General features: G+C 51.1%; 1 protein-coding gene across 4 annotated transcripts; it reads left to right on the forward strand.

The window, feature by feature from the left end:
- On the forward strand, positions 1–26196 carry SPARC (secreted protein acidic and cysteine rich). 4 transcript variants are annotated; one of them, XM_043491395.1, is made up of 10 exons: positions 1–368; positions 13031–13100; positions 17038–17088; positions 17834–17918; positions 18052–18173; positions 18479–18599; positions 21447–21580; positions 21986–22134; positions 23256–23404; positions 24958–26196. In XM_043491395.1, the coding sequence occupies exons 2-10, from the start codon at positions 13044–13046 to the stop codon at positions 24984–24986; spliced, it is 897 nt and encodes a 298-aa protein (XP_043347330.1). In that variant the 5' UTR covers positions 1–368; positions 13031–13043; the 3' UTR covers positions 24987–26196. The 4 variants fall into 4 exon arrangements, with proteins under 4 accessions (XP_043347330.1, XP_038270471.1, XP_043347331.1 ...); XM_038414543.2 differs by having other exon boundaries at positions 24–368; positions 13022–13100; XM_043491396.1 differs by having other exon boundaries at positions 178–368; positions 17041–17088.
- The last annotated feature ends 503 nt before the right edge of the window (positions 26197–26699 follow it).

Genomic DNA, 26699 nt, shown 5'->3' on the forward strand with positions numbered 1-26699 from the left:
TGGCAAACTCATTGCAGCACTGCAGGCAATAGCTCAGCTAAAAATGGGGCAATGGGCATCCCTGGGAATCCTCTAACAGCCCCATTTTCCTCTGATTGCTCTGGTTTTATCATTTGAATTTAGGCTGTGGACTCAGAATACATTTTGGGAGGAAGCAGGGGAGAGGGGGAGTAAGGACAGCCCACCCGAGAGAAAGTGAAGCAAAGCAAGAGACAGATTTGGAAAACATAGAGGAGGAGGAGAAAGGGAGACCGAAACCCTGCCCAGTGCACTGAACGGTTTCCTCTTGCCTGGTTCTAAAATCTTCAGATTCCTTCAGACCTTCAGAGAGCCTGAAGTTTTCTCATCTCTACTGCCCTGTCTGTGAGGTATGGCACAAAACCCTTCTCCCTGTCCTTTCTCTATTTCAATTATTTCTCATCACTTCATTATTGCTAATTTGATCAATTCCTGCAAAGCATCTAATTACAGGAGTCTGAACTGTTAGCTGTACAGAAAGTTCTACCCATTATTCCTAGATAGAGGGGGCATGCGTGGTTCTGTTGATAAACCAATGCTTTATCTATCTTTCTATCTATCTTTCTCCTCCAGAGCTGAAAACCTTATTACCTTTCAGTTGCAGATTAACAGTGTTAACTGTTATGTGATCAGAAATACTATATATGAGTTTGCAGTCTTTTCTGAGCTGGTTCAGTTTATCCTTGTTCCTTTCTTTTGTTTTTCGGTTGCTACAAATAGATATCTGTTTATTTATTTGTTTAGAGAGAGGTGAAGTACCAGCTTGCAGGCACGTCACATTTACTGCACTGAGAATCAGATTTAGTTATAAATCAGCCCTGATTAATTAAATCCTGGGGCAGCATACTGTCATTTGATATCTTGGTGTCCCATGCTTTTGAAAAAACAAAGTTTTGCAGATTTTGTTCTCCTGAACCTTTTACCACATTCACTTCTTTTTTCTTTTTCATTTCTTTTCTTTTTCCTTCAAAGAAAGATATTCTATTCATTCTTTTTCTTCCAAACAGTTTTTGAAATTATGTCAGGTTCTTCTTATCCCTCTAATTGTTTCTTTTAATTCTAGCTAAATTGTAAACGACAGGGATTGCAGAAGAGAAAACAGATTTCTTTATTAAAGCCCAGTTGAGAGGCATTAAAAATAAGGATCAGACACTCCCGTTATTTATGTTTGTCCAGAAGAACAAACCACTTGTTTCCTTTAAAGGCAGCAGCTGCCTTAGCAGTCCAACTGCCTCCCCCACAACCCAGAAGAAAAACTTTGTTTCAGAAGCATGGACACATTATTACCCCCAAAGGAAAGAAAATTCAGCTGGCTGGTGGCTAAATTCCCATTCAGACTGAAGGGCAGGATCTTCCAGTGAATTTGAATTTGAGTACTTTGTCTTTATCAAGTTAAAACACCCGGAAAAAAAAACCAAAACAAACCTAAAGGAACAAACTGGAAACTGCAACAGATTGTTCTCCTGGAAGGGTGGAAGAGACGGGAGGGGGGGGGGAGAAATAGCTTTAAATGGAAATAAATGGCTGCAGTGTTCTGTGAAACAGTTAAAACAAAGCATTGTTTGCCACATAGGCAGAGTCAGGAGATGGGGAGGGAGGAAAGCGGGGGAAAGAGGAGGACCAACTTTTCAAACTTTTTTGCAAGCCCCACCTCCTGCAAAAACCTCTCCTCTGACATGACTCACCCCCACTGGAATGCTGGCTCCCATGGAAACCCTTGCAGGGTCCTCTGCTGGAGCCAGGATGTAGAGCCTTTATAGCTCAGACAAGCTGCTGAAGGCGGGGAGGGGATGTTCAGAGGGACCTTGGGGGAACGTTCTGCTGAGCCTTTGCAACCTGTCTAGAAGCTGCAAAGTCCAAGTGTGTCTCTGTGCAGCATCCAAAAGGCTTTAACAGGCCGTCTCTTTGTCTCTCCCCTTCCTCTTTTCTAGTCTTCTCCTGGCTTTCCCCCTGCAAGTGTGCGTAAGCTGGTTCAGAGGAGACGTCTCATTCTAACAGCTAAGAAAGCAACAGGGCCTGGGTATTTTTGCAATAGGCACTGAAATATCCTTATTCTGAAGTGAATGACACCACCACCCTAGGAATGCTGCATTTGGTGTGAATGAGGACAGGAGTCCACCCCAAGTGAATGAGAGTATTTTCTGCCTCATCACAGGGACCGTGTCCCAAGCAGAGGGCAGTAATTCACTGGGAAGGATTCAACTTTACTTTGGTTCCTTATACCGGGTAGCTTAGTCCAAGAAATGGATCAGAAAACAGATAGAGCCAAATTCTGCCCCCTGACTCAGGTTGGGTAGTGCCCAGCTCTACAGGGAGTCCCGCTGAAATGAACGGTGGAGTAAAGTACTGCTCATGGTGAGTAGGGGGTGAAGGAACCCAGCCCACCGAAATGTGTTAGCGCTAAATGTTTGCAATTCACCACAATGCCTCTCTTCTCCCTTTGAAGTTGGCTCCACCTCTCCCAAGCTAAACCCATCCATCTAGCCCTAGCAGTCTCAGAGCTTGACAGACAGATTGCACCTACCTCCTGAAGCAACCAAGTCAGAGAGGTTGCTCACAGTGGGCTTGATCCTGCATGATGTTGTGAGCCTCCTGAGAGCACTCTACAGACTGCCAAGGTCCATGGAAAGTCCTCTCTGACCTGGTCTGCTTTCAAACCTGCTCTTCAATTGCGTTCCAAGAGAAATTAACAAGTCACTGTTCCATGTGGCAGCGACACTATTGGCTCATTTACCACTTAAGAGCCAGGGCTAAACCGAGTGGGTATTAATTCTGCCTGACTGATAGCCTAGGCCTGGTTTACGCAGATTTGGGATCAATTTAACTATTCCCACAAGGGGGTGCAATTTTCTCCTGAACTAGTTAAGTCGGCACAACCCCTAGTGTGGACAAAATTACATCAGGATAAAGGTGCTTGTACTGTTATACCTTATTCCTGTAAGGAAAGAGGAAAGAGCTATGCCTTTTTAAGCACCATTATCCCAGTATTCCTACAGCCACACTCGAGGGTTTGTACTGCTTTAACTATTCTGGTATCCCTATAGCAATACAATTTTTTGTTTATGGACAAGCCATTTGTCAATCTTAATCTAAGGATGTGGCTGCCGCCTTTCCACCTGGCTCTAAGTATAGTGCAGGTGTGGGTGTGCTGGTGAGGTGAAGCGAGTTTCTGCTGGTGTAGGAAACCATCCAGGCTTCTATCCAACCCCAAATTCCTGCTTCTTCTCTCCTGAGATTTGGTACTGAATGCTGACAGCCCCCCATGAAACAGCTGGGCTAGCTGGCACGGAATCTGAACAGGGACCTGACCAAAAATACTGTCAAACCAGAGACCGTTCAACATGAACTTCACATTTATTACAACAAACAACTTAGTCTAAAACCTGGTTTTACCCCAGCACCGATTTGTTAAATCAAATTGAAAAGAGCCTTGTTTGCATGACTCAGGCTTTGCAACCACAGTGGGTTCACAGTGCTCCCGTTATGTTTATGTAATGGTTGTTTTCCTCCTGTATCTTGACATGCTTGGTATATGGCTATACTTCTATACGCTGGCCTTTTTTCACTGATATCTTCATCCCCTTTTATTTGATCTGAGGAGCTGCAATTTATTATAGACGCTGCAGAGCCTTTGATCACTAATAAATACGAAGGCAATATTAGTAACACACAATCAGTGATATCTTGCACCTTTCATATGTTGACCCTCAAGAGCTTGAGAAGGGGAGGCGAGTATTATTATCACCATTTTACAGAGGGGAAACTGAGGCAGAGACCAGTTAACATGTGATTTTGCCCAAAGTCACAAAACTAATCTGGAGCAGAGTCAGAAATGAAACCCATATCGCGTAACTAACTTACCCTGCTCTAACCACTAAACCACACCCTCTGCTCTTAGCCACAACAGCAGTCTTTGCTATAATAGCAATAGGTTCTGCCTAGACTCCTTAAGGACATCACTAGCAGAGAGTGGAGATATAGATCTTTACATTCATCTGTTTCTTAGCTGTTTCAGCAGATGAAATTGAACTGCAGTTACTTCTAAAATGTATCGATCATCCAGTTTGCAAAAAATGGCACCATCAAGCCATACATTAACCAACAGCTTTCCTAGTCCCTAGCAGCTTTATATGAGCTGTGAGATCATCTGGGATCCCAAGCTATCAGCTGCAGACTGCTGCCCACAGATGGCAATGCTGTTTCTGTAACCCCAGCCTGCACTCAGACTCTTCTGTGTTATGTGAGTGGAGGGGGGGGGGGTGCCCCAGGTCTTGCTGATTAGGCTCAAAAGGAAAAGCAACAAAGGATCATTTTAGACTTTCTAAAAAACCCAAAATACTTTGTCAAGGAACCCGGCCAGATAATCATTTCCAGGCTCACCAAATGCCAACTCCAGCTACCACTGAGTTCCATGGCAAAACTTCCATGGACTGTAAATGGAGCAGGAGCAGGCACTGAGAGATTTTATTCAAAGCACTAAACTGGTGCATCACATAGAGGAACTGATTCAGGCTGGAGGAGGGTTGGGCTTTTCTGTCCTGTCTGCATACCTTGAACTGGGCTACAGGGGGAGTCCCCTTATAGGCTGAGCAGCACCGTTCTCCTCCCCTCACCCAGAACAAAACGTGGCATCCTAGGAGACTTACGTAACCTTGGCCTAGGGCGTCTGCCACATGGACTACGTCATAGCTTCCAAATGACTCCCCTCTGGAAAGGCTGTCCAGCTGTCCCGCCCCCAGATGTTCCTTCTCATCCTCCAGGAGAACCTCCAGAGAGAGGAGAGGCAGAGGGGGGCAAGGCATTTGGGTTCTGTCTCCTCAGAGTCACTTGCTTCTGAAGAGAACTCAGTGCAAAATTAGTTTGTCCGAAAACAGAAAAACAACATAAAATAAATGCAGTGTAGAATGTACCCCGTATTTCAGGATATAATTGGGTGGGGGGGAAGCTTTTTGATTATTTAAAAATCAACAAACCAACAAAACTACAACATAACGTAGAATTAAAAAAGTGAGCAGCTTCAAAGCAGTAAAGGAGTTGCCATTTTGAGCCTGATTTGAAGTGATATGTGGATTTGTTTTTGTTCCTGCCCATGAGACTATTCTTCCATCAGCAAATCTCTTTTGCTGGCCCAGTGCCTACAGATGTCCGAGGCCTCCAGTTTGAGGGTCTGTTATACAGAACAGACGATAAAGAGCATGACAACTTCTCTGCTAGCATCTGCTATGAGCTAACACAAACCCGCCAACAAGGCAGAGGCCAGCCTCCGAAGAGTTGTCTCATCTGGCTGTGAATTCGGTGACTTCACACCAAGACAAAGTTGACTTAGTGGAAGCCTTGTCCATCTCAACTCTTGTGCTCTTCTAAGTTTATTTTCAGTATGCGTATATTTCAGTGGTGAAAGGTGATTGGTTCAGGAGGGAGCTAAGCTAATGATGATTGTATCTTTATGTGGTGACTCCTATCCAAATGGGTATTCTCAAAGGGTTTAAGTGGGAGCCAAGTGTTGCCTAGGCCTTATGTTAGAGAGGGGTAAATTTGACCCAAAGTGCTTTATACATGTAACGACCTGATTTTATGCATTGCATCTATTGGAATCACTCTGCCAACCAGCAAAGTGCAGCCACCTCAGGAGTGAAACGTGGCAGCTGTGTTTAATAGCCAGTGGGAGGTTCAGTGTTAGGAAAGGTGAGGAGACAGGCTCATGGCTAGTCCTGATGAGTTATGTTATAGGTTTGGTTGAGCGGATACAGAGCAGTCAGCATTTCCTGAGTTTATCAGAGCAAGTCCTGATGCCCTTATGTTCCTAAAGTAACATCCCCAGGGAGGAATATAGGAGTGTCTTTTTAGATGAACAAGTGGGATCTCGGCCTAGTTCCTCACTAATGTAAGATGTCCTAGGGTAAGAGCTAGGAGTCATATGCAAGGTTTAACAGTGATGATATTTCACTAGCAAAATCCTGGTTTATGCACAACTCTTGCTGGTAAAATAAAACCCTCATAATAAAAAAAAAGATCCGCTATCAATGATACAAGTGAATTATCCTTTATATTATGATAACTGAGAGCAAGGACCCCATTTTACTAGGCATTATGCAAACACTAAATAAAAACAGTCTGCTTCACAGAGCATAGGGTGGGAGGGGAAATTGAGGCACAGCATGGTGAAGTGACTTGCCCAAGGTCACACAGTAGTTCAATGGCAGGGCTAGGAACAGCAGGCAGGTCTCTTGGGTCCCAGTCTAGTGTCCTATCCCCTCGACCACACTGCCTTTCTCTAAACAAAGAAGGGAAGTATCTGGAATGTGCAGCCTCCTGGGGCCAGGATTGTGGCAAATGGATGGCGAAGTTCAAGCATGTAGGAGAATAATAAAGTCTAGGGAGCAGTGGCAGCAGCAAAGAGGGGTGGTGAGGGTCAGGAGAACAGCAGGATACCTTAGAGATGAGGATGAGGGGAGGTGCTAGTCCTCGAGAGGCCAAATGGGGCCACCTGAGGAGAGAAAGAACTAAACCAGGTCAAGGGGGGAGACAACACAGAGCGCTGCAATATTATAATGCAGAGCAGCTAGATATTATAGCAATAGCCACTTGAGAAAGGCAGACAAGCAAACGACAAACATTTCTGATCCCCAACACAAAGGCAACAGTAAATTCGTGAACAATTTGAAAGACAATGGGGCAGATTCTGCCCCTTCCCTGGTTCCCCCCAACCTTTCTGCCAGGGGATCTGAACTGCAGGGGAGTCCCCCCCAGCACAGGGGCAGCATAAGGCCAAAAAAGGTAGCCATGCTGTGCAGCTCCCATAAGGAGCATGGCCAGGGATGAGAGGACCCTGGAAAGTGGGAGCATGTCCAGAGCTTGGCTATTCTGAGCCGCAAAGCAGATTATAGGCCGCCGGGCATGGTGGTTGCTGTGAATTAGAATAGCCCTGGCTGGATCCAGGAGCAGCCCAGCACAAGGGAGGTGCAAACGCAGCATTTGGCCCTCAGTGCCCACCCTCTCTCCCCCCACCACTCCCAGGCTGCACCTCCTGAGAGGCAGAGCACAGAATCAGGTTCCTGGAATCTCAGCTGGGCTGGGTTTGAACTGTGCCCAGCACAGCGTGGCCTGGGTCTCAGTTCGCCATAATAAACACCGTAAATGGTAACAACAAAACACAGGTTTGTGAAAAGCTTCAGGGGATAAATTAATCCAGGGGCTCCTGCCATTTTTAGCATTGGCTGCCCCAACACCTTGTCAATTAGCCACAGAGTCGGGCTTGTTTATACCCAGACTTCAGTGATATTCAGGAAGGGTGCTAGCTGTTCTGGATAAGCAACTCTCAGCAAGTCATGACGACGGCTACCAGGAAGCCAGCCTTGTTCATGAGCATCAGAGGCCTGGTGATCCTGGATAAGCGCTGTATGTCGGTCAGCCACTGAAATCCATAGGAGGTGCTACCATCTTCTTCCCAGACCCACCTGGAGTTCAGCAGCCATGCTGGGGAGAGAGGAGGGGTCCTGGTTGTCAGTGTTCTCCCCTGAAGCTGTGGTACAGGACATTGTCAGAAAGAGGATACTGGGCTAGACAGACACTGATACGGGACACTGTCAGAGAGCGGATACTGTACTAGACAGACCATTGGTCTGACCCAGGCTGTTCCTATGTGTGATGCTGTTGGGTCAGCTTCATTTTCCTCATTTGTTCCTTGTGGGCTGGGCAGGAACGGAGCCTTCGATGTGCTAGATCTCAGCACCAGCCCTGTTTTATCCCCCCCAAAGTAACCCTATGCTGCATCCCTTCACCTTTGCCTCTAATGCCCGGTCCTAAAGGCTGAGGAGAGCCATGTGCAAGTGCAGAGCCCAGCAATGCCAATTCCAAATACTTCAGAGAGGTGAATGCTGAGCCCTGTGAGACTCTCTCTTTCTCTTCTGGTTCAAGGCACTTCCAACCACGGCTTGGTCAGAGGCAGGGGTTCCCAGGCAGAGGTACTAAGTCTCTCATGGTAGCCCAGCTCACTGAGCTCCTGGGATGTCCCATGGGCTTTTTCAGAAATTCCTCTTTCATCTCATGAGGGCTCTCAAGTTCTTCACCTTGACCTGCCCTCAGAGTCTGATCACAGTCTCTGTCCATTGCACCAACTTGCAAGATGTAGTATTGGGAGGGCATTAGGTATTCAGTGGAAACCTGAACAAGCCATTGCAGTTCCCCAAGCATTGCCCAAGCATCACCATCTGCTGAAACGCAGGGCGGAACTTACTGGAGACAGGAACATGCATTGGACGTGGTGGGATGAACAGATACCCTGAGAGCCTGCAAAGAAGATTGTACTGCCCCATCCTCTCCATGGTAGGTAGAGAACTGGGAAAGTATCCTCTGTGACTCCCACCATGGTGGAAAACGTTTTGGTACAGCACTAGCACCGTGGAGCTATTGCCGAGGGCTATATTACCACATAAGAACGGCCATACTGGGTCTCCCAAAGGTCCATCTAGCCCAGTCTGACAGTGACCAGTGCCAGGTGCTTCAGAGACAATGAACAGAACAGGTAATCATCAAGTGATCCATCCACCTCATCATTTAGGAAGGGCCATTCATCGCATTGCTAAGCGGCACAGGTCTTCCAGACCCTGAAAAGTCCTCAGTGCAATGTCTCAGTGCAGCTCCTCTCGAAGGCTGGGGGTTTATGAGAGTTTATTTTAATTTTGTTTTTTAAATAAACTTGTTTTCCTGCCTCTGGCGTGAGACATCTATGCAGTGCTTGTTTGCCTGGAGAGTTTATTCAAGTCCCCCCTTCCTCCAAACACAACAGTGGGACCTCAGAGCGTCTCCTGGCTTCTAGTGAGCATCCGATTCAGAGACCCCGGCTCAGCACAATCCCCTGATGTTGGATGGGTTTAGAGATGGGGACATGATCTACATGCAATCTAGGTTGGTTGGGGGGGCTGCACTTTTTCAACGCAAGCCCATTCTCTCCATTCAACTCCCCCTTCCTCTGTGCTCAGCACGGTGAAGTTTCCATGCCTTGGACAGAATGGAGCAAAAGGCAACTTCCAAGCCAAACAACCCCTGTTAAGAGACACACAAGAGAAGCCCTCACAAGCCAGGGGACGGCGGCGGTGGAGGAAACAGCCAGAATCGGCTGTACTTTTCCACCCAAAATGCCCATCAAAAGGGGAAGAACTAGTGACCTCAGCTTCAGGTCTTGGCAGCGACCAGGAAAGCTTTCAGCAGCCTCCAGAGCAAATAAAGGAGAGAGGAAGGGACTTGGTGTACGGAACAGGAGGATGGGGGCGGAGGGAGGACCCTGTATGCACTAAGCAGCAGCCAAACCGCAGGAAATAGATTTCCCCTTCACCCCCATCCCCTGCTTCACAGCACAAGAGCCTCTGATACCGAAATGTCAGCTGCTGCTCTATAGCCATTGGCTACCCTGCAGACCCACCGAAATCCACGTTACCACTGCTCTCTCACATCCCGGCGGGGAGTATATCCATACATCTGTCACGTCTGTGTAAAATATGTCACGGTCTGTAAATTGTGAAATATTACATGCTCAGCCACTCTTCCCACTTATGCTACAGGCCCGCATGCTATTTTAAATAGATTTCAATGTACCTGTAGCTAAAACGCCCTGCATTTTAAAAAGCATGAAAACAGGCCGCTCTGTGGATAAGTGAGATATCATTTTGTGTATAGGGAATTTATAGGGTATTTTCATTTGGCCAATGCAATCGGGAAGTGATCCCGGCTGGAGTAATTGGTGAATTAAATAGTCACGCAGCTACATTTAGCTAAGCAATGAGCCATAGCAGGCAGTGCCTTTCTGGGCACAGCTCAGTGTAATTCTGTGCGCTCCCATCTCCTTTTTCTTATGAAAGGTAGATGCTCCAACTTTGTTTTAGGCAAGAAGAGAGCAATAGAATCTATCTGAGTTAAGCCAGCCTTGCTTAGATGATCTTCGGCCGTTAGCTTTTTGGCAGGGCAGGGCTATGCAGGAGCCGTCATCCTCGAGCTGCTAAAAGACAGACAGACATTGAGAAGGACTCTTGATTGTCCCCTCCTAAAACACAAGACTTGTTCACCTCTCACTAACCTTGGGGATTAGCTCCAGTTACCACTGGTATAGACACACCAGTCCAACCCCCCAGTGTAAACAAGCAAAGCTTCTCTCAGCCGGGATTTGCACTGGTGCAGTGTATCCCTGTTGCAGGCAGGGTTAGGTTGCAGCAGTGCAAATGGGGAGTTCTAGCGGATTTGCCGAAGAGATGGTGGTTCCCAACCAGCTTGGGAAAATTTATTCTGAGTAATTCTCTGCCCCTTACCAGGGGGGAGCTCTCTTTCAGAGCATCACAGCCTAGACAGCTGCCAGCAGAGACAGGCGGATGGAAAAGCGATTTGGAAGGCGTGGGACAAACACTGGAGTTTTTTTGCTTTCCCGAGAGGGAGGCGGCGGCGAGACCTTCCACTCACACCGTTGCTCCGTCCCGCCGTCAGATGCAAGGCCTCTGCCTGCATATTCAGCACCCAGCCTAGGTCTTTCCACCCTCTCCTTTCCACACTCAGAGGGGTTTGATCCCTCCACACAGGAAGCAGCAGGGGGAAACAAGGATTGATTGATTTCCCCAGCTGCCACTCTCGCTTTGGATGGATTTAAAACAAGATTCACTGCAGCTGGCACTAACTGGCCCCCTATTGGCAGGCCCTGCAGAGAAGCCAAGCACTGAATGGGCCTGAGACCCTGATCTCCCCTCTCAGCCCTAGGGAGAAGGGTGAGGATTCTGCCTCCTCTTCCCGCCCCTGTGCTCCGTTCCAGCGGTGGACAGGGGCTGCAAAGCGCCTGCAAGCAGCCTGGGGAGACTTCCCCCAGTGCAAGCATTACATAGGGTCACCATGGGCAGCCTTGCATTGTCCCCCGTGCAAGCCCCAGTGACAAAATGGGCTGGGGGCGGAGGAGTGACCGGAGGAGGGGGCAGGACCATAGCATGGAACACTATGGACATTCTGGGCGGCGTGAAGGCCCATCGCCAGACCAGGCTGCTCCAACTTACACCACTCTGGTACCTGGAGCAGCCCAGTCTCTGCAGGGTGCAAAGCTGGTGTCAAGCCCCCCCGGCCCAGGACACAACCCAGAGTTCTCTCAAAGTCTCTCTGAGTCAGTTTTGAGGCCCATTGGCAGGGCAGCGTGGGGCGGGTAGAGCCTGCACTGCTGCAGTCCCTGCTCTACCAGTCTGTGGATCAACAGAGGGCAGCGGTATCCTGGGTTTCCCTCAGTTTGTCTGTCTAAGGCCTGGGACACTACTCAGCCGGGGAAGGCCAGGCAGGTTGCAGGCCTGAATGCAACAGCAGGAGGTAAAAAGTTAAGAGCGGCAACAAAGATCTCAGCCCTCTGGGAATGCAGGGACTGGGTGAGCTGCCTCCGCTCACACACCGGCAGCCATGCTCGGCAAACACCAAGACCCTGTATACAAAAAGAAAATGATCTGGGCAATGCCCCAGCCCCTTTGACCAGGGTCCTTTCAAACGGGGTGGAGATGATTTGGATACTAATGTAGACAGGTCCAGAGCAGAGAATGCCCTGCCATTGTCCTCAGCAGCTGAATTCCAGCCCTGCTCTGGGCCCAGCTTCTCCTGTTGATAACGCAGGGGACTTGCACAGGCAGGATATTGGAGTCCCTGCATTTTTGGCTATCAGTTCATTCTGGGGGTCAGTTTGTGCTGGTGCCTGGAGAGCAGAAAGTGCCTCGGGAGCCCACTGAGGGGACTAAGGGCTTGTATATACGGGGGGGAAAGCCTGCAGTAGCTGGTGTGCACTAGCTACTCCACATTGACTCCCTGTGTGGACACTCCTACTGTGCACTACAAGCGTCTTTGTGCGTATTAGCTTAATGCTTTTTGGAAGTGTAGTAAGCTAACCCATCTGAGGGTGCGCTAGTGTGCAGTGAGAGCACCCATACTGGGAGTACAGAGCAGCTAGTGCGCTTCAAATTCACCCTAGGTCACTGAGCACTAACATCACTGCGTAGACAAGCCCTGAGAGTGAGCAATGGTACTGGAAAATAAGTGGGAGCCTTCATGAACTTATCTGAGATACACGCACAAAGTCCACTGAGCCCTCCTAGAAGACAGATGCAGATACTGTAGATCCTCCAATACATTTTATAGGCGAAAGGTTGGACATTGGTTTGCCTACATTGCATCATGCAGGGAGTCCAGATTGATTAGTTTGACTTTTAAAATAAAGTGTACTACTGCAATCTTGAAGGTAGACATCTTCAGGGTAAGTTTGAGGCCTAATGACTTGTAGAGAGAGAGAAGAACTTAGAGAATTCTGGGACTTCTTGAAACTTCTAAAATGTCTGGAAAAGTTGTATAGGGTTCACAAGAGATTAGAGCTTCATTCTGGAGTGTTCTTTCTTCCTCTCTCATCCTGTCTCACTCTGACTTATTCTTTCTCTTTTGTTCCCCAATTTCTCTTCTCTGAATGGAACGACATATGATGCTGTATGAAGTTTAATATGCTATACCTAGATCTGGTCTAATCTTTTTCAATGAAAAACAACTGTTTGCCCCAAGTAAACATTTTTGCTGAAGATTTTCATTCTGATTGCAATTTTCTGAGGTTTCAAGGGAAAAAATGAAAACCAAAAACCCAGCCACGTTTTTTCCATAAAATTTTCAACGTTCAAAAACCTTTTTTTCCCCCCACTGAAGACAGTTTTCGATTTCAGTTTTGTACCCAAAAGCCAACTTTTTTTTTTTGCAGGAATATTTAAAAGAATGTAATTGGCCATTGTATAATTATAAAGTGCTTTGAGATTCTTAGATTAAAAACGCTGCAGACATAAGTTCATGGTTATTAGCTGGACTGCTAGTTCATGAAGGCCTTTTCCACTTTCTATCCAAGCTCTCTCCAGACCCAGCCTGGGGAATCAGTGACCCAGATGTCCTCATGCAGTGAATTCTGCAGGTGATAAAGCTTCACTCGGTAATGCTAATGTCCAACCCGTGTTCTTTTTCTCTCCAGTTTATCCAGGCTTCATTGAAAGATGCGGGCGTGGATCTTCTTCCTTCTCTGCCTAGCTGGCACGGCACTGGCAACACCTGTAAGTATTGTGCCTGACAATCCTACCACCTTCCCTTCCCAGAATAGGCAGTCCCTGTGTCAGGGCTCTCACTGGGGCACTGCCACCAGTAGAAGGTTGTTAACTTGCACCCAGTGGTGAGCTGGAGCCGGTTCGCACCACTTCGCGCGAACAGGTTGTTACATTTTGAAGCAGTTTTAGAACCGGTTGTTCACCCGCTTCCCTGCAGGGGGCGCTGAGGCTTTCATGGGCTCTGGCCGGGAAGTGATGTAATTCCTCTGCCGGCCTCCGGGGGCGCTGCGCTGTGCTGCGGGAGCCACGTGGGCTGCCGCCGGGCCCCGCTGCTGCTGCTGCTCCCCTGGCGCTGGGGCTCCCGCGCTGCCTGGTGGGTCCCCGGCTGCGTCCTGCTGCTGCTCTCCCCGTGAGCACCCAGCACCCTGCCCGCAGCCAGCCCCTGTTTCCAGCCACCCCTGCACCCCCTGCCTGCAGCCAGCCCATCTCCAGCCACCCCTGCACCCCCTGCCCTGCCTCCGGCCACCCCCTGCCTGCAGCCAGCCCATCTCCAGCTACCCCTGCACCGCCTCCAGCCACCCCCTGCCTGCAGCCAGTCCCCCTGCCCTGCCTCCGGCCACCCCTGCACCCCATGCCCGCAGCCAGCCCCTGCCTATAGCCCCTGCCGCACCCCCTGCCTGCAGCCAGCCCCTGCCTCCAGCCCCCCCGCACCCTCTGCCTGCAGCCAGCCCCTGCCTCCAGCCCCCCCGCACCCTCTGCCTGCAGCCAGCCCATCTCCAGCCACCCCTGCACCCCCTGCCCTGCCTCCGGCCACCCCTGCACCCCATGCCCGCAGCCAGCCCCTGCCTATAGCCATTGCCGCACCCCCTGCCTGCAGCGAGCCCCTGATGCACCCCCTGCCTGCAGCCAGCTCCTGCCTCCAGCCTCCCCACACTCCCTGCCTGCAGCCAGCCTCCCCTCCAGCCACCCTCTGCACCCCCTGCCTCCAGCCCCCCCCACTCCCTGCCTGCAGCCAGCCCCTGCCTCCACCCACCCCTGCCCTGCCTCTAGCCAGCCCCTGTTTCCAGCCACCCCCGCACTCCCTGCCTGCAGCCAGCCCATCTCCAGCCATCCCTGCACCCCCTGCCCTGCCTCCGGCCACCCCGCCGCACCCCCTGCCTGCAGCCAGCCCCTGATGCACCCCCTGCCTGCAGCCAGCCCCTGCCTCCAGCCCCCCCACACTCCCTGCCTGCAGCCAGCCCCGCCTCCAGCCACCCCCTGCACCCGCTGCCTGCAACCAGCCCCTGCACCCCCTGCCCTGTCTCCAGCCACCCCCGCATCACCTACCTGCAGCCAGCCTCTGCTGCACCCCCTGCCATGCCTCCAGCCACCCCCGCATGCTCTGCCCACAGCCAGCCCCTGCCACACCCCCGCCCTGCCCGCAGCCAGCCCCGCACCCCCTTGCCTCCAGGTAGCCCTGCCCCACGCCCCTGTCTGCAGCTGGCCCCATGTCCATTGGTGCCCTGCATTCCCAGGGCAGTAACCCTGCATACCTGCTTCATTGAGGGGGGCAGGTAGCAGCTGGAACCCACACATGTGCACACCCTAGGGTGACCAGACAGCAAGTGTGAAAAATCAGGATGGGGGTTGGGGGTAACAGGAGCCTATATAAGAAAAAGACCCCAAAATCGGAACATCTGGTCACCCTAGCACACCCCCAGGAGTGGCAGGGACCCACACATGTGAATCGGAGCTCATTTCTAGTTCAGGCCTATCTTTTTAAAAAAGAACTTTAGGCAGGGTTAACACATACCCGTATTTTTCCGGACAGGTCAGGCTTTTTGGTTCTTAAATCACCGTCCAGGAGGAATTTAAAAATTCCTCCCGGGAAAATACAGACATATGGTCACCCTGATGGTACAAAAAATACATACTGGGGCATGTCCCTTACATCAGAACTTTTTATAGGGAACCGGTTGTTAAGATTTTGGCAGTTCATCACTGCTTACACCTCCCCAGTAAATGCCTAGGAAAATCCTGTATTGGGTGGGGGTTTTTATATAGCCCCCTCTTCCATCTCCTGCATCGTGGCACTGACTTGACCCTAACTGTAACAGCCCCATTGTGATTCCCCTTTTCGCAGCTGGTGAAGCTAATGTGAACCTCATGGCCCATTTTCCCATCAGTTTGGGACCCTAACTCATCTTCAACCATCACCCACATCCTTGTGGTGCTATGGTCACTGCCCGATTTCTATCTGCTGGTTCCTATGAAATGCTTCTCTGTCTCCCAGTAAACCCTTGCAGAGGGGAGGAAGCCATGGAGCCATTTTGCAGGAGGTTTAGAATAAAACCATGAACAAGTGCCCATGGGGGAACAGAACAGCATCCCACGGGAATGGCGCACTTACTGATTATGTGTCTTCAAAGCCCCTGCAAAAACTCACACCACAGGGCAAGGAGATTTCACAGGGGGTGCAGCCCAAATCAGGGCCTAGGCCAAAAAGGTAGGACTGCATAGCCATTAACCCTTTTGATTCTGAATGAAATAACCAGGCATAGCTGGGAAGAGAGAGAAAATGCTCCTCCTGGATAGCCAGGAATGGCTATGGGCCATCTGACATCTGGTGAAGGGGTTAAAAGGGACCAGGAGACCAGCACGCATTCCATCAGGAGCTGCTCCAAACAGTACCACTTGGGATCCCAGTAGCCACATGGTAGGGAGAGTAATTTAGCAATCAGACGCCTGACACCTGAAATTCCAATACAGTCGGACTGTGAGTCAAAGGAGCTGGAACGTCCTCAGCCAGGCTTAACTCCTAAGACAATAGTTCAGATTCAGTAACCCAGTCCACTGGGGCATCTAGCCCAAGTGGTGCTCCAAGAGTTTATCCTTGGAGAAACCTGATGCCCCTTGTGAAGTCAGAGGTAGGGAAGATCTTAAGAGGGTCTCCACTAATAAAGCAAAGATCCAAGAGAAGCTGCCCACGGAGGTGCCTCTCTCTCCTCTGCACATTGGGAGTCATGAATGTTGTTAGCCCATTGGCCTGCAAGTGCAGGCTCTCTGCGAGCTGCCACCCTGCCACTGGGTGAGGGGGAATGCATGCAGTGAGGCATTGCCAGCAGGGAGTTGCTGCCAGAGAATTGAGTGAGAGGAAGTGAAGAGCAAGCTGAGATTGCAAGCTCTGTGGGGCAGGGACCCTCTTTCTGATCATTTGTTCAGCGCCTAGCACAATGGGATCCTGCTCCGTGACCAGGGCTCTTATTGCAATGCAAGGAATGAATACATAATAACAGTAATTAATAATTGTGTGGGAGGGGACTCGGCCTCACTGACACCCCCAAATGCCTCTTCCCAGGCAGGGGCCCTTGGGATGAGTACCTTGTTCTGTGTTGAAGAGTGGAGCTGGAGCTGCTCGGAGGGCAGCAGATGGGGAAGGCTTTTCTTCGAGCCAAACTCTTATCTGGCACAGCTCTGACATAGACCCCCACTCATCCTCTGCCCACCGGGCATCACGTGTCCCTACCAGACTCCACACAACATTTTTATTATGCTGACCAAGAGCTCAAGAATTCCCGCAGCTCAGCAAGGGGTGAGATACGGCTGCGTCCCATGTCAACGATGTGAAAATGGCTACCTCTCTCCATCAGGAGAGGTCCCACTTGGCTCTGGTGACCCTGTGCATTGACGTAGCGAACAAGGACCAGGCACAGCTCTGAGTATCAAACGGCGGCCCTCTCTGCATACAGGCAGAGTGTGTAGAAGTGCAAAGGTGCAGGAAATATAGACAAAAGGCATCAGGTTTCATGGCTTCCCCAGCCGGCAGAGTTCCCCTTCTTGAGGATGCTGACCTGTCCACACGAGGATCTGGGCTCAGCTGTGCAAAGGGGGCCGTGGGGCAGGAGATGTGAGACGTGGGGGAGGTTACGTTTCTGACTGCACTTTCCCCTTTCTTCCTCCTTTCCAGCAGGAAGCCTTGCCAGATGAGATTGAAGTAGTGGAGGATCCTACAACCGTGGTATGAAATGACACAGCATTGCCTCTCTCGTACACTTTGGGGGCGATGCTTGGGGTGGGGGCAGCATGCAGCGTGCAGCCCCCTGGCTGCCCCTACGTGTAGGAGCTGGAGGGGAGCCATGTCGCTGCTTCTGGGAGCCACGTGGAGCTCACCCACACTCTGGAAAGCTCCACACCCATCTCCCCAGTGGGAGCTCAAGGGCCAGATTAAAATGACTGGTGGGCTGGATCCAGCCCACAGGCCGTAGTTTGCCCACCCTGATTTAAAGATTTCAAGTTACAGAGAATCCACAATTTACACTAGTTTAAACCTGCAAGGACCCCTGCCCCATGCTGCAGAGAAAGCGAAAAACCACCAGGATCTTTGCCAATCTGACCCAGGGTACAATTTCTTCCAGACCCCAAATCTGGCAATCAGATAGACCCTGAGCATGTGGGCAAGACCCACCAGCCAGACACCTGGGAAAGAGTTCTCTGTAGTGTCTCAGAGCCCTCCCCATTGAGTGTCCCATCACTGGCCGTAAATTATCTGTCCAAGCTTTGGCTTCTGTGTGGAACCCCTCCCACCCTCTTTCAGTGGGACCTGTTAAATGGCACATGGTCAGATTTCCCAGTGAGCTCAGCACCCAGCACTGCAAATCTGGCCACTCCCTGGGGGCCGAGTTCTCGTGCTAATTCTGGTCATAGTGATCATGCACTGTATCCCACTGGCCAATCTGTGGCTGAGCCAGTCTCCTTCCTTCCAGGAGCCTGTCGGAGTCAATCCCGTCCAGGTGGAGGTTGGGGAGTTCGAGGAGCCTACCGAGGACATGGAGGAGATTGTCACTGAGAGTAAGTGACTCCCCACCTGCCCACTCCCCGCCCTGCTCTACAGCATCCCAGCCCAGGGACCAGAGACATCTGTCCCTTCCTCCTGATGGGGGATTGGGATCGGATCCAACTTTGCTTTCCTGCCCCCTTTCAGATCCCTGCCAGAACCATCACTGCAAGCATGGCAAAATCTGCGAGGTGGACGACAACAACACCCCCATGTGCGTGTGCCAAGACCCCTCCACCTGCCCTCCCAGCGTTGGCCTATTCGAGAAGGTGAGCCCAGAAATGAAGCGCTATTAAGGAGAACAAGGATGGGAGAAGCCAAGCTGCTGCCTGTACGTCACATGGCAACTAGTCCGCGGCCCTGAATGGCTTAGGAGACTGATCATAGGAGATGGAGTCTTCCCCCGGGGTCACAGGTTTGAATCTGGCCCTAGTCACTAATTCCTCAATTTGGTAGTCCATCTGAAATAAGTTCGTTGCCTTGCTCTCGTTCCTGTAGGGAAGTCGTCAGGGCCAAGAGTTCACCAGGCTGACTCGCTGTGAGTCTCTCTAATGTTCAGTCCCCTTTCCCACAGGTATGTGGCACTGACAACAAGACCTATGACTCCTCCTGCCACTTCTTTGCCACCAAGTGCACCCTGGAGGGCACCAAGAAGGGACACAAGCTCCACCTGGACTACATTGGGCCCTGCAAATGTGAGTTTGCACCTTCACAGGGGCAAGGAGGCTAACCGGCCCCCACATAGCTCCTAACAGGTGTCTTTGGCACATCTACTCACTACTCAACAACCAGTTATCTCCAATGCCTGGCTTGCAACCCTGCAGCTCGTCCATAGTGCTGGAGTATAGACTCCCGGTGTCGGGCACACACAAGCCAAGGATCAGCTGCCGCCTTCTAACCAAATCCTGAACGGGCAAAGGGGCTGCAGGAAAGACTTCCCCTTTCCTCCACTAGAATCCATGAGCTGGGAGAGGAGGTAACCATTTAAGGGGAGTGGTCCCACAGTCAGGGCTGACAGGGGCCGATCATCTGTTTGTGCCAGGGGTTCCTGATCCTGCTTTTTAATAAGATAGCACCTTCCCCACCCAGCACCTTCTGGGCACTCCTGCATGGGAGATAGGAAGAGCATGCTGGGACTCTCTTTGTCCCTCAGCCCCCCTGGGCACCCACCCTGGACCCAGGTAGAATGCCGCCAGCCTGTGGCACTCCCTGGCCCCAAGGCGCAGCACCAGCCAGGCTGGGGATGTGACCAGGGCTCTGCTACTCATTTATGAAGCAGCAGTAAGTGTAACTGGACTGGGCCCCCTGAGCTGGCTGCCTGCCTCTGCCCAGCACAGGCACAAGTGCTTGAGGTACCTTTGTGTGGCCACTACAGCCTGGCGCCAGCATTCCTCCCAGGGAAACGGCCAGAATTTGGCCTTAAGGGTCGTGCTTTTCCCTACCGCTGATCTACCCTTGGGAAGGCCACCGGGCAGCACCGTTTCTCCCCAGCCTCTGATCTCATAAGCACATGCAACAGGCGCTGACAACGGCGCAACGTGCCCTGTGGGCTGGTGCTCTTCATTTGGTCCCACCGTCCAAGCCTGGCCCGTGACCGGTCCACGTGCCCAAACCCCACAACCGGTGCAGCCAGCTCTAGGGTCTCTGCCAGCTTATGTAATGCAAAGGGAAGGCGGCCTGCAGACTCATTGGAGCTGCCAGGGCAGAGGGAATTGCAATCACTAGACAAACCCCACCGCTAAGCGTTTTGCTGGCTCAGCACTTCTGAAAGGCGGGAGGCCTGAAAGGAGCAGATTATTTCATCCTGGAATGCCCATTTCAAATGCAAAGCCGGGCTCTGTCCAGACCTGCCCACCTCCCCCGAGCTCTCCCTTGCATAATAGCCTTATTGTGGTCAGGGTTTCTCTGCTAGACAGCACCTAGCAGGGGATAGGAGGACGCTCAGAAGTATGATTCAGCAGAGAACTCCAGGTGACAATGAGGCCTCTGTATTTTATCCAGCACTTCTCTCTTAAGTCACATGCTGCTGGATTTCTTGCAGCTGGTGTTATTCAGGGGGCAGGGGTGGGAAGGCTTGTAGACAGCAGCTTATCACACAATGCTCCATGCAGAGTCTTCATGTACAGGGCTGTATGGGAAAGCACCATGATTTGCATTTGCTGGGGTTTCTAGGAGCAGCACCAGCCACCTGCTGATAGCGGGAGTTTCAAAGTGATGATCTGGTGCCCAAAGAACCAGCTGCCCACACAGGCTGCATGTAGGGACCTGCCGTTTTACACAGGAGCCAGGTGCTAAACTCACAGCATTTAAGGACAATGTAATGTAAACCACGTAGGGCCGTTGACACCTGGTGGAGGGATGTTGAATCTCTTCAGCAACAAACCCAGATGTCAGATGATCAATTCTCTACATATATCTGCATGTTCTTTAGCCACAAGGGACCACTGCAGGAAAATGGAATCTGTATACCATCAGATTTTCATCTGCTCCTGCTGCTTATTCCCTACTCGATCATCCTTAATCCTCTGTGGGCGACGGAATAATTTCCACAGCAATCAATTGGCAGGGAACAGACTGAGGGTTTGGACTCCGGGTGAGAAATAGGTGGCAGGAGCTGGCAGGCCCCTCAAGCAGGAGAAGACATTCAGCAAGAGATCCCTGGTAGCAGGGGGCTGATCAAGAAGAACCGCTGAATTGTTTCTAAATATAAAGAGTTTTCCTGCACCTCTCCCATTCCCCCGAGCCGAGGTGTCTGCAGCTCGCCAATAAATCGGTGGTTTGCTCTTTCCAAAACAAGCTTGATCAGCACAGCGGCTGGTGTGTTTTGCTTCCCGCAGTGTCCTCGTCCCGTGCATGCAACAGATTCCTTCACAGCGTCTCATAGTAGCGGCAGCAGAAAGCTCAAGTGATTAAACCAAAGCCCCAGGCAACTTTTCTGGTGGCAGGATGGGAAGCAAGAGGGGATGGGATGGGATGGGGTTAGCCTGGCGACAGCAAACAGAATGCAGGCTCACACTAGCTTGACTGTGGGAGACAACAGCACAGAGCCACCAGGTTTATGGATTCCTAAGTTAAGGCCAGAGAGGACGGCTATGATCATCTAGTCTGACCTCCAGCAATAGGATTTCCACCTGGTGGTTTTTGCACTGAGCCCAGAGATTCATGGTGGAATTAGAGGAGACTTCCCCTTCCGCCACCGCGGCTAGATCGTTCATGGGCCCCCACCAGGGGGCTGCATGGAAGGGTTGGTCCCAGCAGCCCCGAGGGAGGTAGGGATGTCCCCAGGACAGCGTGTGCTGCTCCAGAGGGAAGAAATCCAACCATGAACCCAGCAGAAAAATGCCTGGATACATAAACTGTAGCAGGCCGCAGCAAACAGCAGAGCCGAGGTGAAGCCCCTCCCAGCGGCTCAAGGGTGGAGGAGGCGACATTGTCTTGAATGGGGTGTGCTGTTCCGGTCCCACTAGGGAAGCTGGACAGCGCCCCACAGGGGAGAGGCCCGGGTCGGGCACCGCGCTGATGGCTCTGTGCTTGGGTTCCAGACATTCCTCCCTGCCTGGACACGGAGCTGACCGAGTTCCCCCTGCGCATGCGCGACTGGCTCAAGAATGTGCTGGTCACCCTGTACGAGCGCGACGAGGATAACAACCTGCTGACGGAGAAGCAGAAGCTCAAGGTGAGTGGACGCAGTGTCCGGGCGTTTGGGGAACCCGCCCCGGTGCCCGCCGTGACCCAATCCCATGTGCCCTGGGGCCTGCAGGGAGCCCCGCTCTGCACACACACAGCCCAGTTCTGCACACGCTAGTGCCAAGGTGGATTCCAGCCAGCACACAGTGGTGCGCCCCTGAATCCCAGCCTAATTGCAGGCTAGTGTATGCACCCTAGTGAGCAACTCAGAATGCCCCCGTTCACACATGCGCCAGTAATACTCTTGCTCGTTAGCACTCCATCGTCCTAGAGCAACCCTCTGCCCAGCCAGCCTCTTTGTCCCCCTTTGACAGTGACCCCTCAGCAGCTCTGTCCAGGAGGCAGGCTCCCAGCCGCAGTCACAGGCAGCTTCACGAGGTCTCTGCTTTAACAGGTGAAAAAGATCCACGAGAACGAGAAGCGCCTGGAAGCCGGCGAGCACACTGTGGAGCTGCTGGCCCGCGACTTCGAGAAGAACTACAACATGTACATCTTCCCCGTGCACTGGCAATTCGGGCAGCTGGACCAGCATCCCATTGATGGGTACGGAACTCCCCTCCCAGCCGGGACCAGGGGCTGATTCCCTGGCCTTTCTCTGCCGGTTTGCTGGGCTCACACTCAGATCAGGTCACAAGTGCAATGAGTTTCTCGGTCTTATCCCAGCCCCTGAGTGTCTGTGCACATTGCAGAACCACTGCACATGGTTGCAGGTGTTCTGTTCTCCAGCGAAGCCCCGGAGCGGGAAGGACATCGGTAGGTTAAGGTTGCTGTGCACTGGCAAAGCAGCGGGGTGGGGATCAGCACTGGCATGGCAGGAGGTGATGCAGGGGAGGATTGCAGTGAACTCAGCAAGCCGGGCATGGGGCTCGGGACTGGCATGGCTGAGGTATTCAAGGCTCAATTAGCAGAGCTTTGCCTGGGAGAGGCCTGCACTTTGCCTGGCTCAGATCCAGATGGCAATGGATCACAGCATGGGCAGGCTAGCAGGAAGGAACGGGCTGTGCAAGGAAAAGGATGCTGAGCCCCGCCGTGAAGATGAGGATGACAAGACAGCTATAAATACATGCAGCAGAGGGGGAGCTTTGTGAGCCAGCATTAACCCTCTGTGCTCCATGCCTGCCTTTACTGGGTTGTGACGGGATAAACACCCATGTGTCTGAGCTGCTGTCGGGACAGCACTGGACGGCTCAGGTGGCCAGAGAGTGGTCAAGGGAATGAGGTCACTGACCACCGGGTGGACGGTTTCCAAGGGAAGGCATTGCTCTTAGCTGGACCCCATGTCAGCCGCATGACCTGCTGCCCAGGCCTGGCCCAGTGCAGACTGAAGCCAATGGACTCCATTAACTCCATTGGGCCCTGGAACTGGTCCAGAAAGCGTTCTCGGGTGGGAGGACATGGAGTTGGGCCAGAGGAGGACAGGGGATGTGGGAAGAGAGAGAAGCAGTCTGAGCAGAGACAGCAGCCCCATGGGATGGCCCCTGTGAAGACTGCTTGCCCCCTTCCACTCACCCCGCCCCAGCAGTCCCACTGTACCAGAAGCCACACACAGGGGGTGGGGAAGGAGGGTGCAGCGACGCTCCCCGCCCCATCAGCAGAGCGAGGCTGTGGTGCATTGTTGGGGGGACTCTGGCCCGGGGCTCAGACCATCTCGGCTCTCCTGGCAGGTACCTGTCTCATACCGAGCTGGCCCCACTCCGAGCGCCTCTCATCCCCATGGAGCACTGCACCACCCGCTTCTTTGAAGAGTGTGACCTGGACAACGACAAGTACATCGCCCTGGAGGAATGGGGCAGCTGCTTTGGCATCAAGGAGAGTAAGTAGCTGCTGTCCCCGCCCTGGTGGCAGCTGGGGACAGTAGAGGAAGGGGCAGGCAGAATGCAGGGAAGGGTGGGACTGGTCTGAAGACAGCTCTCAAAGATCCTAGTTGACCAAGGGCTAAAGAGAAGATAGCAGCAAAGGCAGGGGGTGATTTGTGCATCATTTACAAAGCCTGGTCCTTATCTGTGAGAGGCATCTTTCCCTGTCTGCCCGGAAAGCGACAGGCACCCTTTGGCCACTAAATAAATAACAGCACGAATAGAATTAATGCCTTTGCTTGTCAAAACACTCTCCTACTTGGGGTGACCTCTGCCCCGGCCACAAACAGGGCTGAGAAAATCCTAGAAGCTTAGGCAATGGGGGGAGGGGGAAAAAATCTATTGGTTCCTCCGCGGTGGGATTTTCAAAAGTGCTCAGTGTTGGCCCAGCTCTGCCCCTTCTGGCGTTAGGGCTTTTGTCTACATGGCCCTGTTGTTCGGACTACAGGGGAGGGAACCACAGCCCGCAGTACTGCGCTGCATTGTAACTACCCCACGTGAATGCTGCGGGTGCAAACTGAAAGGGATCTAGTTCATATTCCCGCTAGTCCTATTTAATAAGGATGGCGTATCTCCTGAACCACGCAGGATTCATCAGGCTGATGAGCCCCAGCACAACAAACTCCCATGCCTTCAACCAAGGCCTGGTTTATTATGATTTAACATTTCTACTGTGGTAGCACCTTAAGGCCGGACCCAGTTGTGCGAGGTGCTGTACAAATACATAGCAAATAACAGGCCCTGCCCCAAAGAATGCGTGTGCTAGTGAAGAATATCAGAATAGATGGCAGTGCTTTGGAGGCAATAAACACGACGGTTGCTATTTCAGAGAGCACCTGAGTGACCCCCCCTTAACCTTGCCTAGATGTCATTGTTGCTGAGCAAATATCTGCCTGTTAACCTCCCACATACATGGGAGTCATTGCTTAGCTTTGCCAAAACCCAACAGATCACTGCATCCACCAGAAAACAACTGGGTGTGGAATGACTCCCGATGGGGTCATCTGCCGTGGAGACTGAACCTGGGAATCCCTGGGAACTTTAGGTCTAAAAGGAGGAGCTTTTACCACATGAGCTAAAAGCACCAACCTGAGAGCGTTCAGCAGCACAGAACTCACACCTCAGGAGGAGAAGGCTGCTGAAGTGGCTTTAAATTAAGCATGTGCTATATGCTGTGATCCCTCCCACAACATGCCCCTTCCATGACCAGCTCTGCCCCCTGGCACGCTTGTGCCAGAGCTTTCAAAGGGCATCTTGCACAATGACTGTGCCAGGGGAATCTTCCTCCTCCTTTAGAGCCCCTCCATGCCTTTCCAGCCTTTTTATTGAACATGAAAGGAGTCAGAAGAGGGGTGAGTCTGATAGCTTGAAGGCAGTAGTAGTCATTAACGTCTCTGTGCGATGTAACTAGAGGGGGACAAAGACCCACACGGCATTAGCCTGGGTAATATATAGCATAGTCAGAATGCTAGTGAAGACTTTAACTTCTTCTCTCTCTCTCCTTTTGCAGAGGACATTGACAAGGACCTCGTGATCTAAGCCAGCAGCTTCCTTCTCTGTTGCCTCCTTTTTTCTTTTCTTTTCTTTTTTTTACCTCCTGTTTCCTTTTATTTTTAAACCTTTTTTGTTTTGTTTTTTCCCCTGGGGACAAGGTGCTAATATAGATCTAAACGTATATTAACGGTGCTAAAAGAGACAACAACTTATCGTTAGTAGCCTAATGAATACCACTAGAATACTTCGCTCACTCATCCATTTCGGTGTGTTCTTCTCTGCTCTCTGATTCGACAACGACGTTACAATAACCAGCCCTGTTCCTGTGCTAAATAGCTACTCCCTCTTCTTATCCACTCTTGGATTTTTTTTCAAACTCCTTACTAACATGTTCTTCAGATCTTTCAATGTAAAGGAAAGCCATCCCAGAGGATTAACTCCCTGATTTCCAGACAGCAAGTGAGGGAAGATGTATCCAGAGGATGTTAGAAGATTGGGCTTTCCAAAGTTTAGCAAGCAATTGGTGGTGAAAATTTGGGGTGCTGGATTTTAGTTCCTGATAGGGAGGATGGAGAAGGGAGTGGGATAGACACTGAAGATCCAGAATGGCAAAATTTAAATTCCCAGGGCTTGAATTTATTAATAATTGGGCACAAATAGTTTTTAAAAAACGCACAAATTAATTAAAACCCATCATGTAAAATCCCCTCTAAAAATAAAGGTTTGAAAATGCTACGTGCTTTATTATTACTCGGTGATTGTATTGTTCTTGTGTTTTCCATGCTTTAAAGTTAGCTTTTGGTGCTGACGTGTTTGGTGGTGGTATTTTTATTTGACCTTGCTGTTGAGATTCCACTGGAGCCAAGACAATGGTCTGCGTGGCTTTCGCAACGTTTCACGTCCCCCGCATGTCTCTTCCCATCACTGCCTCTGCCACTCTTAAATTCCAGCCCTGTTCCACCAGGGAAGCTCTGTTCAATGTGGAGGCGAAGCTCCTGCTCAGAAAGATGTGTGTGACGTAGACAAGCGTTTGCTTTTTTTGAAGCTGTTGTGGTGTTTCGATTTTGTTTTGTTTTAGTTGGGGTTTTTAATGGAGTGGGTCTGTACAGACTCACAGGAGATGGTTAGATCTCGCAGGCTGAGAACTCTTTTTACCTCTGAATGTTCCCCAGTGCCTTTTATTATTAAATTCTTGCCACAGTGTGAGCAATCTGACGAGTCTCTCGTAATAAAAGATAATTATTTGAAACCATGACACTAAACGAGCTGACACTATTTCCAGTCTCCCTGTCTGTTTCTTGTCATCCTCATTTGGAGGTCAAAGCGGAACACCCAGGTCAACTTCTAGGAGTTGAAGGTCATGCCAGGTGCCATTTGAAAGCTAATTCCCCCATGAACTGCAGTCACAAACCTTGGACCTTAATGTTCCCGCTGCATGATGAGCCTCACTGAATAACACTACGTTCTTGGAACAAAGAAACCATTTCTCTACAGAACAGGTAGAATTTTAAAGAGCCCAGGCTGTGGGTCACACCTCTGGCTGGGGCCTAATCGCAGTACCATGAAGCAATGGGTCTCCTCACCTGCTTAAAGCATTTTGCTGAATCAGAGCCTGAGTGCTCAGCATGTGCCAGGATCAGTCCCCTTCCCTGTGTGATTTGGGCGTTCTGAGTGCATGAAGCTCTAATGTGGGCTTCCCTGACCACTTGGTTGTTGGAAGGTTGTGCTGCTCTTTGTTATTCAAAAGTTATTTGCCAT

Source organism: Dermochelys coriacea, chromosome 8 (assembly GCF_009764565.3).
Source record: "Dermochelys coriacea isolate rDerCor1 chromosome 8, rDerCor1.pri.v4, whole genome shotgun sequence".
In the NCBI taxonomy this organism is placed as follows: Eukaryota; Metazoa; Chordata; order Testudines; family Dermochelyidae; genus Dermochelys; species Dermochelys coriacea.